Genomic DNA, 16,957 nt, shown 5'->3' on the forward strand with positions numbered 1-16,957 from the left:
TAATTGCTTAATATTTAAAGGATCAAGAGAAAATGGGGGTTTTTAAAACTTTCAGCAAGGTGTCATAGGCAGCCTTCTTACCTGGAAATCTTTATTTTTGGTGGGTGTCTTGACAATTTATACAGATTTTGTTTGTTTGTTTAAGTAGGACAGAGGAACCAAAAAGAGTTTACAGTTTGGCTTTTTGCTCCTTGCATACAATTCAAATAGCATGAAATAAAGTAACTCTTAATTTGAAAAAAAAAGTGGTTTGTCACATCAACAGGGACTTAAACCTAGTGTAAGTCAGGAAGTCAGAACACCTGGTTCTGATCATAACTTTTACTACCTATGTGACCTTGAACAAGGCACTTAACCCCCAAGTGTGGTTTCTGGACCAACAGCATCGGTATCACCTGACAGCTGTTTAAAATGCATAACCTGGATCCTCACCCCAGACCTACTGAATATGACTCTGCTGTTTCCCAATAGCCCCAGGTGTTTGGTATAAACATTAAAGTTTGCAAAGCCCTGGTCGTGAGCCTATTTCCTGTTTGGTCAAATGGGAATGGTATGACTCACCTGAACATCTCACAGGGTTGTGATGAAGAGCAGATAATACATGTAAACATTATTTTATACCGCAAAGTACTGCACAAATGCCACGAATTAAAATGTCTCCCAATGTGAAAAATGGAGAATGGTAATTGTGTTATCATATAAAATGCTTCTCAGTTAATGGTAATCACTGTAATGGGATTGGCCTTTCCTGATCTTTGTTCATGATGCTGTAATAATATTTTCCAGATTATGACCTTTCGAAGATGAGAGATTTCATCAACCAACAAGCTGATGCTTATGTGGAGAAAGGCATCCTTGACAAGGAAGAAGCTGAGGCCATTAAGCGCATTTATAGCAGCCTGTAAAAATGGCAAAAGATCCAGGAGTCTTTCAACTGTTTCAGAAAACATAATATAGCTTAAAACACTTCTAATTCTGTGACTAAAATTTTTTGACCCAAGGGTTATTAGAAAGTGCTGAATTTACAGTAGTTAACCTTTTACAAGTGGTTAAAACATAGCTTTCTTCCTGTAAAAACTATCTGAAAGTAAAGTTGTATGTAAGCTGAGATTTTGTATACAGAATCCTTATTTCCTCATAGACTTATATTTTATAATCAGAATATGTTGCTTTGAAAAAGCCTCTAATGGACTGACCTTAAAACTCACTGTCTCATCCACACAAGCACTCCCTGAAGAATTAAGTGGGTTCTGTTTTCAAGGTATGCCAGCTACCAAAGCACCTTGCAGAGTATGTCTATTACAGGATGTCGTTTCCACTAGCAGTTCCCTTTGGGGAGTTGAAGTAAATTCACGTTTTCTCAAAGTCTTGTAGCTTTGGAGGAGCTATCTGCTTTTTTGGCTGCTTTTTAGCTGGCTTTTTATTAGGCCCAGTGACATAAAAAGGATCCAGGTAAATGGGTATAGGATTTGCTGGATTTACTGACAATTTCGCCCTGCTCTTAACACTTCCTATTAGTGACTTTTCAGACTTAAGTTTGCTTATAGAGATATTTATGCACTCTCTAAGAAGACAAATGAGGTCATAAACACTGCATAAAGCAAGGTAAAAATGTATGCCACATCTCAGTTATCTAAACTGGATTAGATCCAAGCCAAGGTTTCCCAACAGAGAGCAAAGGGCCAGGCAGTAGGGTAGAAATTGAGATAAAAATCATTCCTTCCTTGTGATCCAAAGCTGGTAGAGCAGCTTCCCTGGAGGAAAAGGTTAATGAACTTCAGGTCCCTGCAACTCAGCCCCCACCACAAACACAGCCCTGGAAACATACAGTGGCTTAAGGTCCTCTTGAAATGTTAATAAGTAATGTTCCCAAACCAGAGAATGCTTTGAAAATGTATTACTCGGTGTAAATTAATTACATACATATTTTTCTATATATTTACTTCAAATTGTAAAAATAACATAATGCTTTGTGTATTAGAGTGAAGCCAGCCGGACTTCCTGGGTCGAGTGGGGCCTAGGAGAACTTTCCTGTCTTACAAGAGGATTGTAAAACGCACCAATCGGTGCTCTGTAAAACACACCAATCAGTGCTCTGTAGCTAGCAAGAGGTTTGTAAAATACACCAATCAGCACTCTGTAAAATGCACTAATCAGCAGGATTCTAAAAGTAGCCAATCGCAGGGAGGATTGAAAAAGGGGCACTCTGATAGGGCAAAAAGGGAACATGGGAGGGGACAAATAAGGGAATAAAAGCTGGTCACCCCAGCCAGCAGCGGCAACCTGTTCTGGTCCCCTTTCACGCTGTGGAAGCTTTGTCCCTTCGCTCTTCAAAATAAACCTTGCTACCGCTCACTCTTTGGGTCAGTGCCATCTTTAAGAACTATAACACTCACTGCAAAGGTCCGTGGCTCCATTCTTGAAGTCAGCAAGACCACAAACCCACTGGCAGGAACCAACTCTGGACACATTAGCTGTCACTGTTTCAAACAGTCTTTGACACCTGCATTGCTGTCCTGAATGCCACTACCTGGTACCCCACCTTTTGGTGGGGACTGTGGGGGAAAGCTGTTTTCTTCTCCCATCCTCTCCAGAGAGTTGCAAAAACAAACAAAAGCCAAAGCCTGACACACACACACACACGAACTAAACTCAGTATGTTCTAGAGAAGCCAGTACCCATCTGTGAGTGGGGACAGGGAACTAAAAACACCTTTGTCCAAATAACACTTGCCAAAACACAGTGAATCAGACTGTTTCCATAAGTCATCTTTGATAACATGACTGACTCCGATTCAGCCATACCCAAACAGGCTGCGTGTGCATCAGACAATAAACTGGCGCTGGCTAAAGCATTTTATCCATTCACTTTTCTATAAAGAATCTAAATAAGCAGTATTTTTAAAAATAAGAAACGTACTTAGGGAGTTTACTATGGTTCTCAAAGCACATTGGCATTCATTAGCTCCTATCCATAACCAAAACAAAAGGAAGATCATCAGTCCGGTTTTATGAAAGAGGAAACTGGTTCACAAAGGGAACAAAAGCACAGGATATGCTCCAGCTCATGCAGCCAAGAAATGGTAACGTTGGGATAGAACCTAAGTTTCTTGTCTCTTAGCCCACTCCAGCGATTCTATGTGCAAGGTAGGGACTAAAGTACTCAGTCCAGAATAGTTTAACTGTGGCCACAAAGAATTCCAAGTTACTAATAACTTGAAGACGACCAACGTTTTGGCTAGAGAATGCTAAGAGAGACCTTAGGCAAGAATAAAATACTCAGAAAAAAAATGTTTTTGAGATTGTGGTCTTAATTTCAAATTTGAGCTGTTACGTCTTTTGGATTACTCTCAAATTTCAGAACATTTTATGTTAAATGGCATGATAACTCTACATTTTTAATGGTTCCTAGGCCACCACAGATGTTTGTTTGAACCTTTTCTTACACGCATACCTGTTTTTCTCCTCTTATTTTTTTTCATTTAGGTCTCTCTTCATCCAACTAACTCCCCACAGTTCAGGTAGTGAATACAAGAAAACAGCAAAGCATGTTCAAGAGGGTACCCTATTTCAAAGATCCTATAATGTGAGAAAAAAAAGACAAGACACAGGGATTATGTATGTTAGGAACAAACAAAAAAATCAGCAAGACAAGGGCTGACAGCTACTGTTTCCCATTGATGCAGCAGTTGGTCAGCCTCAGGGGTTGGATATATGCAGTTCTAATTCTGCAAGCTCTGATGCATTAACACCTAAGGGCACTTGTTTCTTGCTTAATGGATGAGCTGGAGAAGCACAATGAGGGAAAGAAAACAAGGGAAGATAAAAGAAAGAGACAGGAGAAAAAATAACAAAAAGAAGAAAGTGAAAGTATTTTTGCTATGCTGGGATGGGGTAGATATGGGGATTTTTTGTGGAAGCCTAAAGATTTATTTAATCTAACAGTTGAACAGAAATTGAGACCAAAACAATATTTAATTATAAATGATATATTGCTTAAAGTGTACTACTGTAATCTATACATATAATAAAGACCAATTAAATTATGAGAATAAAAGTCAATTTAAATAAGTACAGGACTACCAAACACTCATAAAGTAACTTAGCAATGAAATCTAAACTAGAATTCTGCAATATAATGTCAGATTATGGTATTATTTATTTGTTCTTTTGATTTATTCCATGTTTTCACCATATCTGAATCACATTAGGTCAATGAAAATGCCAAGATTACCAGTAATTGTAATTGATTTGCTTTTAGATTAGTAACACTTTTTTCAAAATTGCATTTATAATAATAAAAACCATTAAAGTGAAGAAGGAGCTGTCACCATTTAAATATATAATTTAAAAGTCAATTTTATTTTCTCATTTGTTAAAAAAATGAAGACTCAAGTTTAAAAACATAGTTTATTTTCTCATTCAGGCTTTGTAGTTTATTGTTACAAAATAGCGGACAAAATTTGGTTCTTTATATTAATAGAGAATACGTAAGACATATCGAAATATATATATAGCACTTAAGTTATAAACACACAGCAAATTCAGCATCACTTAAACAGCAACCATATTTTCACATGATCAGGATTGCATAAGGAGATAAACATTATTTTTAGCCTAAATATATAAATAGTCTTTGATGCTTTATGTCAATTAGTATTTATAAAAGCTAGTCTAAAAACTAACACCACCTACAAAAGTGATGAGCTTTAGGATACAACCTTGCCATCATGCCATAATAAAGACTTAAAATTATAGAAAGCCAGAGGAAACTAATCACTTCAGTGCAATTGCAGCAGGTAGAACTACCTAGTTATGATTTTAAGATGGACACTATAGGAATCCAGAAGGGATGTTTTTGAATCTTCAGTTGTTGGATTCTTTAAGGTCCAAACATATCTTAATTTTGGTTAGAGTTATGCCCCCAAATCACCTAACTGTGATAGAGGGAAGTTGCATAGGGACTTTCTTCATCTCTGAAAGAAAATAAATACAGCATAAATCAGTGTTTAGAACTGTATTCAGAAACCTAAAACATAAACTTATTATACAATTTAATATCCACTTGCCAAAGAAAGAATATATCAATTTAGAATATTGTGCATGCCTAGAAAATTGTATGAAATGCCAATACTTAAGACATACCTTACTATCTCCATTTTATTCGTATCTCAGTTATGAGAATAAATAATATCATTCATGTATTTATATTTGTCTATATTACATTTAAATATATTTTAAATCTATACTAAATTATATTCATATTTATATTTATGTTTTCTATATTTCACCTCTTTCTCAAAAGGATTTAAGGTACCAACAATAAAGGGCATATATATAATAAGATGAAAAAAATAGAAATAAAAAAATCAGGACTAAGGAAAGGAGAAGGAAACCAATGTATTAATCATAAGAAATATTATAGGAGTTGAACCCAGGTATCAATTTTAGTTGCAAGCTTCCCAGTAACCACAGCAAAAAAGGAAACAGTAGATTGTACTTTTCTGAAATCAAATCATAAAGAAAACAGGAAACCAATTCCTATAAGAGAGAGAAAAGTTTGTCCTAATATCAAATTTTAAAAACAAAGAAAAAAGCTTGCATGAGATCTTACGTAGGAAATACTCAGTAACAAATAACAGACAATGTCTTTGACAAGTTTTATAAAGATCAATATTTTACAAGTATTTTCTATGACACTGCTTCTCTTGAACGTGTCAATGAGAGAGACGCTTTTACTTTGCTGCTATCCAGAATTGCTAGCTGGACAGTGATGCTATTAAAGAAAAGAAGCAAACTTTTTATAGTAAATAACAGATAACAACGCTGCAACAGATAAAGCCTTGTGCAGCAGGCAGCAGCTCTGTTTAGAGTTTACATACTAAAAATGCCTTTCTAGAACTAAAATGCAGTTTTTAAAGAAAAAAAAAAAACAGGAAAGGCAAGAAAGAAAAGAAGAGAGAGAGACAAGAAAGATTTGGCCCAGCAAGGACATCTTAATAGTGATTTCTTTAGACTTTGACGTTTGTACCAGGGTATTCTTACCTGCTCTCTTCTTTTAGCTTCTTGGCTGCCTGTGTTGATAACTTAATCTGCAAGTCAAGTCTCTGCAGGAAATCTCTGGCTGATACTTCCTCAGGTTGCACAGGCTGAACATCAGATTCTTGAGGACTGGGAGGAGGGAGGTCTTCCCCGGCCACCACTGGCTCCTCTTCCTGAGAAAAACTGTTACCAACAATTTCATTTTCTGGAGAATCAATGGAGTTAAGTCCATTAAACAACAAAGGCTTCTCTGATATAACTGGGATGTTCAAAGTTTTCTTCAGAAATATACAGTCATTGGTAAACAGTTTATTGGCCCTTTTAATCTGCTCCATCTAAAACATAAAAAAGGAAACACAGAGTTACATATGACCAAGTCAACGAGTAAGGTTTATTATATAACAACTACCAATATTCATAAGCAAAATGTACACAATGCTTTCTTGGGATCTGAGACTCTTCATTCAGGTTCGGTAACCTTCCCAGATATCTCCAGTTATTTCAAGAGATGTTGGAAAATTGTTTCCCGATTTTAAAAAAGGACAGACTAATTTTTCCCCACTATACTATTTCTACTACAAGGCAGCTTTTAATATCAGTGGACTTAAATCTCGGAAGTTTAAAAATGTAAAATATTTAGCACTTAATAAATTCCATTCTTGTTTTAACATTTCTATTATCTGATTTTTTAAAAACTTACCATGGCTGCTGTTTTACTTATGGAGTGCTTCCCATGTCTCTAGAACTGTGCTTAGTAAATACAGTTACTGTATGAACATGAGCTTGTTACTTATCTCATTGATCCTTTCTCCTCATGTGTAAGACAGGAACCATCTACTTTTCGCAGGGTTATTGCAAGGATTAAATGAGAGCTTATATACCCACTCACATCGAGGAGATATATATCTATATACATGAGATCACAGATATATATATATGAAATATATATGTATATATCAAATATATATTTGATATGTATATATCAAAAAAGATATATGAGATATATATATGAGAGAATAGATACAAATATATGTACATTCTATACATATATCCCCATATATATCTATATGGAAAGAGAGAGAGAAAGTAGTGATTAGAGTATCTGGCAGTGGATGGTACTTACTACTCTCCATTTTCCAATGAAGAAATCAAAACACAAAAGAGATGGTAGATTTGACCAAGCACATACGGCTCTTTAAACGTTTAAACTGGGATTTTTGTCTGACTCCAAAGTCCACACAACATCTGGATTAAAGTGCACAACTAATGAAACCACATTATGGGGAGCCTTTAATGCCAAATGAATTCTGAGTAAAAACAAAAAAAATTGTATTTCTACTTCAAAAAACCTGCAAAACCAACAGTCAACTAAGTGGACCCTGTTCTTCCTGCTTTGTTATAAGTTGATTCCATGCAAATCATACATGTAAAGCTTTCTTTTTTCTTCTAAAGGTACTCCATTAAAGGAATGAGATTTTTAAAAAGGATGGTCTTTTGTGTTCTAGTTTCTAGTTTAAGGAGAAAGAGAACATAAACATGGGTGGGTGCCTTTTAGAGACAAAATTAAAAACTAAAAATCCAAAGTATATCTGGTCTAGTTCAGGTTTGAGAGGGTTAATAACTTGGACACTCTGCCCATAGCAGGTTCAGGTATATGCTATTTCACCTTTAGGGCCCCTAGATCTTGCCCCCAAGCATCCAACTGCTCCCTCTCTCTTAGTGCATAGGCTTCCAATGACACTAAGCCCTCCCTTGGCTCCAGAGTGAACATATGACTCATTCCTGCCCTGTGGAGCATCACAGGCTTTCGTGATAGATCACAGGCCCATGACAGAATCATTCAGACATGCAAAGAGACTTCTGCAGGGCGGTAGAGGGGAGCGATCTCTACTGTTTTCTGCCAGAGGGAGATAGGCTGGAGATGCTGGCAGTCATCCTGGCACCTTGTGGAATCTGATGCTACAGCTACCTTAGAAGTGAGCATTTGGACTTCTGGATCACAGCCTGAAGACAGAACGTGCTCACTTCCAAGAGCCACTAAACTCCACTTGGAGTTTGTTTTTTGTTTAGGCCAATTTGAGTTAGGTTGTCTGTCACTTGTAGCTGAAAGAGCTCTTGCTGATACAGTGCCCTTTGAAATGCTTATCAGAAGGGGACTATGATTGCTGATAGTCATTGCTTCCTGGGAATAACGATGGAAGACAGAAACAGATGGGAACACCAGGATCCAAACTGCTGAGCAGAGCTAGGAACTGCAAGAGTACACTATGAATTCTTTCAGGGCAAGAACTGGTTATTGCTATAGGCTTCCTGGTCTGACACAGATCTCATATGCACTAAGTGCTCAGGATGGATGGATGGATGGATGGACAGATGGATGGATGGATGGATGAATGACTTAACACAGGTCAAAGGAGTGGGCACGGAAAATGAAGTAATCAGAAATGGGTAGTAAGTTGTCTGTTGGGCTGCTTACTCTCCTTTCAAACCCACTCTCCCCTCCCAATCCATTCCCCACTCTTCTTGGACTTGTTCTAAACCCTAGGAGGCTGACTTTTTAAGAACTGCATTACCCAGGCCTCCTTGTCCTTGGAATTCCAGTTGGTTTTCCAACAGCAGCAGAACGACCTTACCATAACCAGTGGCTGCATTCCTCTCTGGTGAGAGTTCCTATCAGGAGTCCCAGATCCAAGGCTCCAGATCTTGCCAGTGTTCCCTTGGCCCTTCAGGCCTAGGGGTAATGTCTCCCTACTATTGCTAGTCTCTGGGTGCTTCACCTTCCCTTATTGGTTCCCTCAACCATGCTCACACTCAGTGAATGTCCCTTCATTAAATTCTCTTCGGCCACATCCTCTGAGAGTGTTATCTGTATTCTGCTGGGATGCTGACAGATACATCTATCATATGGAGCACAATGGGCCATCAAGGCCAAGCAAGGGGCCTACAGAGGACTAGACAAGGTGACTGAGTCAGAGGCTGTGTGCAGTCAGGGAGTCCATAAGCAGTGAAGGGCAAGGCTCCCCTGGCTTCTGTACATACTGCTGCATAAGTGACTCACTATAACTGGTCCACAAGCTTCCTGAAGTCAGGGGCTTTACTGTCTTCATCTCAATGTCATTAGTAAGCATTTAAGATGTATGTGGACCTTTATGGTCTAGACTCTAAGATGATACATGAGATGCCAGAGTCAAGGACACCAGGGATATCCAGACACAGTTAGCATCAAGGTGGGAACCAATCTAAGGACAGGGGCAGATTTGAGTCTTGAGTTTAATACAGGATAGTACTCAGAAGCAAGGTTTCAGGGGCCATACTTTCTGGGTTCACATCCTGGCTTTCCCATTTTCTAACCATTCCCTGTCTGTTTACTATCAGTAAAGTAAGGATAGTAATAGTTCCTTCATCTCCCTATATCATTGTGAATATTAAATGAATTAATTCATGTAAAGTATTTAGAATGACATATGGGCTGAGTGCAGAGGCTCATGCCTGTAATCCCAGCACTTTGGCAGGCCAAGGTCAGGAGTTTGAGACCAGCCTGACCAATACAGCAAAACCTCATCTCTATTTAAAAAAAAAAAAAAAATCAGCCGGGCATGGTGGTGCATGCCTGTAATTCCAGCTACTTGGGAGCCTGAGGCATGAGAATCACTTGAATCCAGGAGGCAGACGTTGCACTGAGCCGAGATCACACCATTGTACTCCAGGAATACATACACACACACACACACACACACACACACACACGGCACACAAGAAGTACTCAAAAGTGTCAGCAATTATTATCATTAAATTTAATTAAAAGTAAGAAAGCATCAGGTAAGGGCAGATTCTAACATGTAATCAGCAAATGAGAAGGAAGAAGGTAGAAATTTTCTCCCACAAAATATTGTTTCTCAGCCAAGCATGGTGGCTCACTACTGTAATCCCAGCACTTTGGGAGGCCGAGGCAGGTGGATCACCTGAGGTCAGGAGTTCAAGACCAGCCTAGCCAACATGGTGAAACCCCATCTTTACTAAAAATGCAAAAATTAGCTGGGCATAATGGCAGGTGCCTGTAATCCCAGTCACTAGGGAGGCTGAGGCAGAAGAATCGCTTGAACCTGGGAGGCGGAGGTTGCAGTAAGCCAAGATTGTGCCATTGTACTCTACCTTGGGTGACAGAGTGAGACTCCATCTCAAAAAAAAATGGTTTCTGCCCCAAAATAAGACTATATAGGGAAAATTTCACATGGATAAGCCCAGATGAATACCATAATATATTGTCACTGCTTTGAGGTGTCACAAAAGACTTTGAATAGGTTTTTCAAAAGGTAATGAAAATCTTAACCTGTTCTTTACAAGCTATGGCTTAGGCCAAATGTGTAGGCTCTAAACTCTGTCACCCATGAAGAAATATGAAATCAGACATGCAAAGAGCCAGGAATAAAAGCATTCCATCTAGAAAAAGGAGCAGCAAATGCCCCAGAGCAGGAAAAAAATCACGTGGCTAAAGTGTAGGGCGTAATAAGCAAACTTCCAACCAGGCAGGGCCTTGGGTGCCAAGCTAAGGAATTTGGAATTTATTTTAAATGTGATGAGAAGCCACTGGACGGTGAAGGCAGGGAGTGGCATGATCTGATCATAGTTAAAGATCGCTTCCGCACCTGGATGCAGAAAATGAATTAGCAGCTGGGTGTAGAAAACGAATTAGCAGCTGGGTGCAGAAAATGGATTAGCAAGAAAGAGGCACCTGCCATAGTACAGACAACAAACTGAAAAATCCAAAATGGTGAAATGATGTTTTCTTTTGCTTTGATATGTTTTTAATTTATTTTATCTTTATTGTTTTTGAGATAGAGTCTCACTCTGTCGCCCAGGCTGGAGTGCAGTGGCACGATCTCGGCTCACTGCAACCTCTTCCTCCCAGATGAAAGCTATTCTCCTGCCTCCGCCTCCTGAGTAGCTGGGATTACAGGTGCATGCCACCATGCCTGGCTAATTTTTTGTATTTTTAGTAGAGACAGGCCTTCGCCATGTTAGCCAGGATGGTCTTGATCTCCTGACCTCATGATCCACTTGCCTCGATTTCCCAAAGTGTTGGGATTACAGGCATGAGCCACCGCACCCGGCCTGCTTTGGTATCTTTTATACTTCTGTCTGAACATAGATGGGTCTGCTGTTCTGGCAATTTCACTTCACATAAAGCTAAGAAAAGTCGTCATCCAATCCAAGGAAGAGCTGGAAAACTCTATAGCTTTCCTACCTACCCTCTGTTCAACATTTCCTAAGATCCAATTAGTGCTGAGACTAGAAAGTGTGTCCTTTCAAACTAATGTAGGACTATCCTCTGTTTCTTAGGGATGGATGAATGGGAGTGGGGAGGTACATCAATCAATGCTTTCATTTCAAAAGTCTCCCTTAATCTAGATTGAATAGTATGACTCAGTGAAGTATAAATTTACTGTGTAGTCACTAAGAGACAGATTATAGAATAAGGAAAGTAATAGCCAAAGGGTGGTCACAAGTTCAATCATGGTGAAATTAGGTAGAACAAATGCCATCAATAACTTAAAACAACATACTGAAAATGACTCCCCAGCCAGGCGTGGTGGCTCATGCCTGTAATCCCAACACTTTCGGAGGCCAAGGCAAATGGATTGCTTGAGCCCAGGAGTTTGAGACCAGTCTGGGTAACACAATAAAACTTCATCGCTACCAAAAAGTATCCCCCAAAACATTTAGCTGGGTGTGGTGGTGCACCCCTATAGTTCCAGCTACTCGGAGGCTGAGGCAGGAGAATCGCTTGAGCCTGGGAGGTCAAGACTGTAGTTAGCCAAGATCTTGCCACTGCGCTCCAGGCCAGGTGACAGAGCAAGATCCTGTCTCAAAAAAATTTTTTTTAAATAAAATAAAATACAATGATTCCCCTGTGAAGGAAATTCACAAAGCATCCTTCTAGAAGATACCTTAAGAGCAGGCTGCTGAGTAAGGTCAAGAACTCTTCCCATCTTAGACCAGCATCATCAGTCCACCTACCTAATAGTGAATGCAATTCTCAAAACTTCTTTTTCCTTCCTCTCCATTCCTTAAAAGATATAAGCTCATCCAAAAACGTTTCAGGATACATAATAACATGTACATAGCACTGTGTGGCTTGCGGAATGTTCTCACATACGCATACAGCTCTCACGTGATTATTAGTTTGCAGAAAACAGACTTAAATATTAAATCATTCTCCCAAGATTCACCCCCACATCTGTCTCCTGTTACATTCTAAGTGTTGATGGCAATGAGACCAGACCCCTCCATTGCTATGTGTTCATGAGAAAAAGGCTTTTCTTCCTTCCCCACACTGTCACAAAAGTACATGAGATTCTATTTGTGGCAAAGGTCCAAAAAAGGCAAATCTATAGATTAGAAAGCATATTGGTGGTAGTCTAAGACTGAAGAAGGAAACAAAGAGTGAGAGGAATGGATGGGCATGGGGATCTTTTCAGGGTGATGAAACATTCTAACATTGAATTCCAATAATGGCCTCACAACTCTGTAAATTTAAAGTCATTGAATTGTACACTTAAGATGGGTGAATTTTGTGGTATACAACCTCAATAAAGGTGTTTAAAAAAACAATGAGAATCTACAAAAACCCCGAATGACTAAAGGCTACTTTGCCATACCTCTCACTTTTGGTGGCACTATTTATAGTTATCTTCTCTTTAGCAAGGGACAGCAATCTCTATCAGCAGCAGGGGTTAAAGTTATGAACACTAAAGATTTATGTGCACCTAGGATTCTAAATCACAACGTTTATTCTCTCTAAAAATGACAATCATTTCACCTTTTCTCAGCAAGGTAACTTTTGTTAGTGGAAACATTAAGCAACAACTTGGCTTAGCAGCGAATTGGCAGAGGAAGAGAGAATCCTGGGAATAAAACTGGCTAGGAAGTAGCTGACGGTACTGCAGGGTGAGGTGGCCTCTGGAGAGGGAAAAAGACAGGCAAACTGCCTGGAGGAAGCAAAGAGAAAAAAGACAGAGTGTATGCAAATAATAGGTCCTCCTGGCTGCCTCCTTTCCACTTTCAGTTTCTACATGGCTCTCTGGAGGTTTCTCCAGGGTTTCTGCACAAAAATTTACGGTGGCAGCCTGGAGTTGATCAATTTCCTCCAGAGGCTTGACTTCAACTGGGAGGAGCCAGGATCACTGAAAAAGCAATAGCTAAATCAAGAATACAGACTTAGGGAAGGAGTCTTAACGTCCCAGAGGAGATAAACACGCCCAGGGGAATGCCAGTCCAAGCAAGTTTACATCTGAGGTTTGAACTATATTTAACAGTTACTCAACCCACCCCAAATAGTTTCAGTTTCCCAGACCCACTTCCTCAAATGCCTCTTCCTCTGGCAGAGCTGCTCAAGCCTAAACTTATATGTCACTCAATGTAAAGACCCACTGCTGGTGGAGGGGAGGAGACAAACACTGAGCACCAGCAAGGGCAGCAGTCTTTTATAGATTTGAGAATGAGCCTCAAACCAAATCTTGCTGTTCAAGTCTTCAGCAGGCCGTACCTCTTCACTCAGCCCTTGCCCTGGGCCCTGACTTCCAGTGTCTGTTGGGCTCCATGGCTGGCTATTTCAAACCAGTCAAGCTTTCCTGTGGATGAAGAGTCCACATGTATGTGGAGAACTCACAACATGCCAGGCTCCAGGCTAGCCATGGAAGATACAAACATCAATCAAACAAATTCCCTGGCTTCTCAAGTAGCTAGAAGCTACTAGAAAGCAGTAGCTGAAAAACTCACCATGAATAAAAAGAGAACAACATGTATTATCTTCCAGCCCCAGCATCTAGCCCAAGGTCTCAAACCAACCAGGCTCAATAGAAGTTGGTTATGAAAATAATGAATGCCAGTTTTTAGTGGCTATCAATGACTAAAAAAGTGATGGTAGGAAAGAGTCATAATGATCATTCCTAAGTCACTAGCAAAAGAACTTGGGTCCATCAGGTGTCACACCTAGCCAGCTTCTTGAAACTCCACATTCTTCTTTCCCATCCCCAGGATGCCCAGGCCCATCTCTAGGGGAGAGACATTCAAACTAAACAGTAAACAAACAAGCAGAACATTTACAGCATATCAGCAAATCATCCAGACCCCAGCCACATCTCACCACCTCCTTCCTTCTCTACTGCTTTGGTCCGAGCTGCTATCCTCTCCCACCTGCATTATTACAAAAGCCATCATCTTATCTGGTTTCCTGGCTTGGTACTAGCTTCCCTACAAACTATTTTTAAAGCAGCAGCCAGAGTAATCCTTTTAATGCACAAGTCAGATTATGTCACTCTTCTGCTCAAACCCCTTAAATGTATCCCAACTCAGAGAAAAAGACAAAGTCCTTACAATGGTCTTCAAGGTCCAAAGTGATCTAGTCCAACTATACCCCATTGCATTCTAAGCACCAGCCACAGTACTCCTGGAAGGTGCCAATTATGTTCTCACCTCAAGGCCTTTGCACCACTGGTTATTCCTTCTGCCTGGAATGTTCTTCACCAGATATCTGCACAGCTCCCTCCCTCACCTCCTTCTCAGCAAGGCCTTCCCTGGCCACACCATTTTAAATTCCAGCCATCTCCACGAGCCCTCCCCAACTTCCTCTCCTGCTTGATTTTTTTTTTCATTATGCTTATCAATATCTGACATGAGACATTTTATTTTTCTACTTACTGTCTCCACTAACTAAAATATAAGCTCTATGAGGACACAGATTTTTATTTACTCACTAATGTATCACCAGAAAAGTAGCTCTGAGGGAAAGAAAAAAATTTGGATGAACGATAAATACTGTTAGGAAAGTATGGCAGGGAGGTTGGGGAGGAGTGCTGGCGGACTGGGAAGAAAGGCTACAATTTGACATAGAGTGTGCAGAAAAGGTCTTAAGAATGAGATATTTAAGCAAAGACTTGATGGCCTTGAGGGAACAAATCACCCAGCCAGAATCAGCTCCATCATTCGCCCAGGGCCAGTAAAAAAAATGAAAATGTGAGGCCCTTGTTCACGAACTATTAAAAATTTCAAGAGATGACAGTAGAGCATTAAACCAAGTGTGAGGCCCTTCTAAGCATGGGGTCTTGTGCGACTGTGCAGGTCACATGCCCATGAAGCTGGTCCTGCATCCAGCTATTAGAGAAAGACACATGCAATGGCAAGTGCAAGAACCCTAAGGCGGAACAGTACTTTGGGAACAAGCAAAGCAGCCATGCTTGTTAAAAATACCGACTCTGGCCAGGTGTGGTGGCTCACGCTTATAAGCCCAACACTTTGGGAGGCCAAGGTGGGTGGATCATGAGGTCAGGAGTTGAAGACCAGCCTGGCCAACACAGTGAAACCCTATCTCTACTAAAAATACAAAAATTAGCCGGGCGTGGTGGCATGTGCCTGAAGTCCCAGCTACTCGCAAGACTGAGGCAGGAGAATAGCTTGAACCCGGGAGGCGGAGGTTGCAGTGAGCCAAGATCACGCCACTGCACTCCAGTCAGGGTGACAAAGTAAGACTCTGTCTCAAAAACAAACACAAACAAACAAACAAAACAGAGACTCCTAGACTCCTTTTCTGGGTATTCCAATCCCATAGATCCAATGTCAGCTAGGATCCTTTATTTTTAGTTTGCCGCAGGGTATTCCTGTCCTGTCCAGGCAAATTTGAGGAACATGGATCTATTCTCACATCCTGAGATGTGCCCCGCTACCAGTCCTTCAGCACCACCTCAGAAAATGGCTCCCAGCTTGTTCCCCTTGTAATCCAGGGCTGGAAACCAGGTCTCCATCTTCACCCCCTTGTCGGAGTCTCTGTTCTGGGAACTTCCTTGTACCTAGAGTAGGACTGGCTCTTAATCAGTCTTCCACCAAAGGACTGAAGTCCTGCCTGGACACCCAGCTGGGTGGCTGAGGCTGCCATGGAAAGATAGGCTTCCCTGAGAGTTTCTGCTCATCTATGCAAGATTGCCAGACATGATATGTTCAGGACAACTGTTTGCTGGACTGACTTAATTTCTAGGTGCACTGCCTTGGGTCTCTAAGCCCCCAGTATCTCATTTTTGACCTTTTAAAACAATCATTTAAATATGTAGATGATCTACATGTTGTAGATGATCTTGCCAGTCAACACTAGAAACCTAATTTGCTCAACTTCTTTCTGTTGAGTCAGGAGAAGAAAAATATTTTTCTGCCTTTACAGCTTCCACCTTTACTCACAGTGAGTAAACCTAATCAATATCTGCAGATGTTAGGCCAGTGCAGTGGCTCACACCTGTAGGCCCAACACTTTGGGAGGTGGAGGTGGGTGGACTGCTTGAGCACAGGAGTTCGAGACCAGACTGGGCAACATAGTGAGACCCCACCTCTACAAAAAATACAAAAATTAGCTAGGCATGTGGCTTGGGCCTGTAGTCCCAGCTACTCAGGAGGTTGAGGTGGGAAGATCACTTGAGCAGCGGCAGTCGAGGCTGCAGTGAGCCATGTTAGCACCACTGCACTCCAGCCTGGGCAACAGAGTGAGACCCTGTCTCAACAACAACAAAAAAATCTGAAGATATTAAAACAAAAATATCACTTCACTGTTATGGTAAGTATTATCACTGATTCTATATTACCAGTGGAGGAGTCTCTAAAAATTTTTATCATCTATAAGCCAGTGCCCAAAGTAATGAGAAATACATGTAACAAACCAGTGGTCCTCAACCAGGGGTAAGTTTGCCTCCAAGAGAACATCTGGCAATGCCTGAATAGGGGTCAGGGAGTGCTACTGGCATCTAGTGGGTAGAGACCAGAGTTGCTGCTAAATATTCTACACTGCACAGGACAACCCCGTACAACAAAGAGTTTTCTGATCTATAACACCAACAGTGCTGAGGTTGGGAAACCCTGTAATGAACTATGTGTCA

General features: G+C 40.5%; 2 protein-coding genes across 6 annotated transcripts in view; one reads left to right on the forward strand and one right to left on the reverse strand.

Moving 5' to 3' along the window:
• Nucleotides 1–2,355, forward strand: part of SCG3 (secretogranin III) — a 39,601-nt gene extending 37,246 nt beyond the window's left edge. For both annotated transcript variants that reach the window (XM_025390587.1, XM_025390588.1), the window contains one exon: nucleotides 787–2,355. In XM_025390587.1, coding sequence (XP_025246372.1) covers nucleotides 787–905 — 119 coding nt within the window. In that variant the 3' untranslated portion in view covers nucleotides 906–2,355. The remainder of the gene's footprint in view (nucleotides 1–786) is intronic.
• Nucleotides 2,356–4,390: 2,035 nt separating this feature from the next.
• Nucleotides 4,391–16,957, reverse strand: part of LYSMD2 (LysM domain containing 2) — a 28,661-nt gene continuing 16,094 nt past the window's right edge. For all 4 annotated transcript variants that reach the window (XM_025390212.1, XM_025390211.1, XM_025390213.1 and 1 more), the window contains exons 2-3: nucleotides 6,045–6,376; nucleotides 4,391–4,975 (exon numbers count right to left, since the gene is read on the reverse strand). In XM_025390212.1, the coding sequence (XP_025245997.1) occupies nucleotides 4,933–4,975; nucleotides 6,045–6,376 (375 nt within the window). In that variant the 3' untranslated portion in view covers nucleotides 4,391–4,932. The remainder of the gene's footprint in view (nucleotides 4,976–6,044; nucleotides 6,377–16,957) is intronic.

Source organism: Theropithecus gelada, chromosome 7a, assembly GCF_003255815.1.
Source record: "Theropithecus gelada isolate Dixy chromosome 7a, Tgel_1.0, whole genome shotgun sequence".
Taxonomy (NCBI): Eukaryota; Metazoa; Chordata; class Mammalia; order Primates; family Cercopithecidae; genus Theropithecus; species Theropithecus gelada.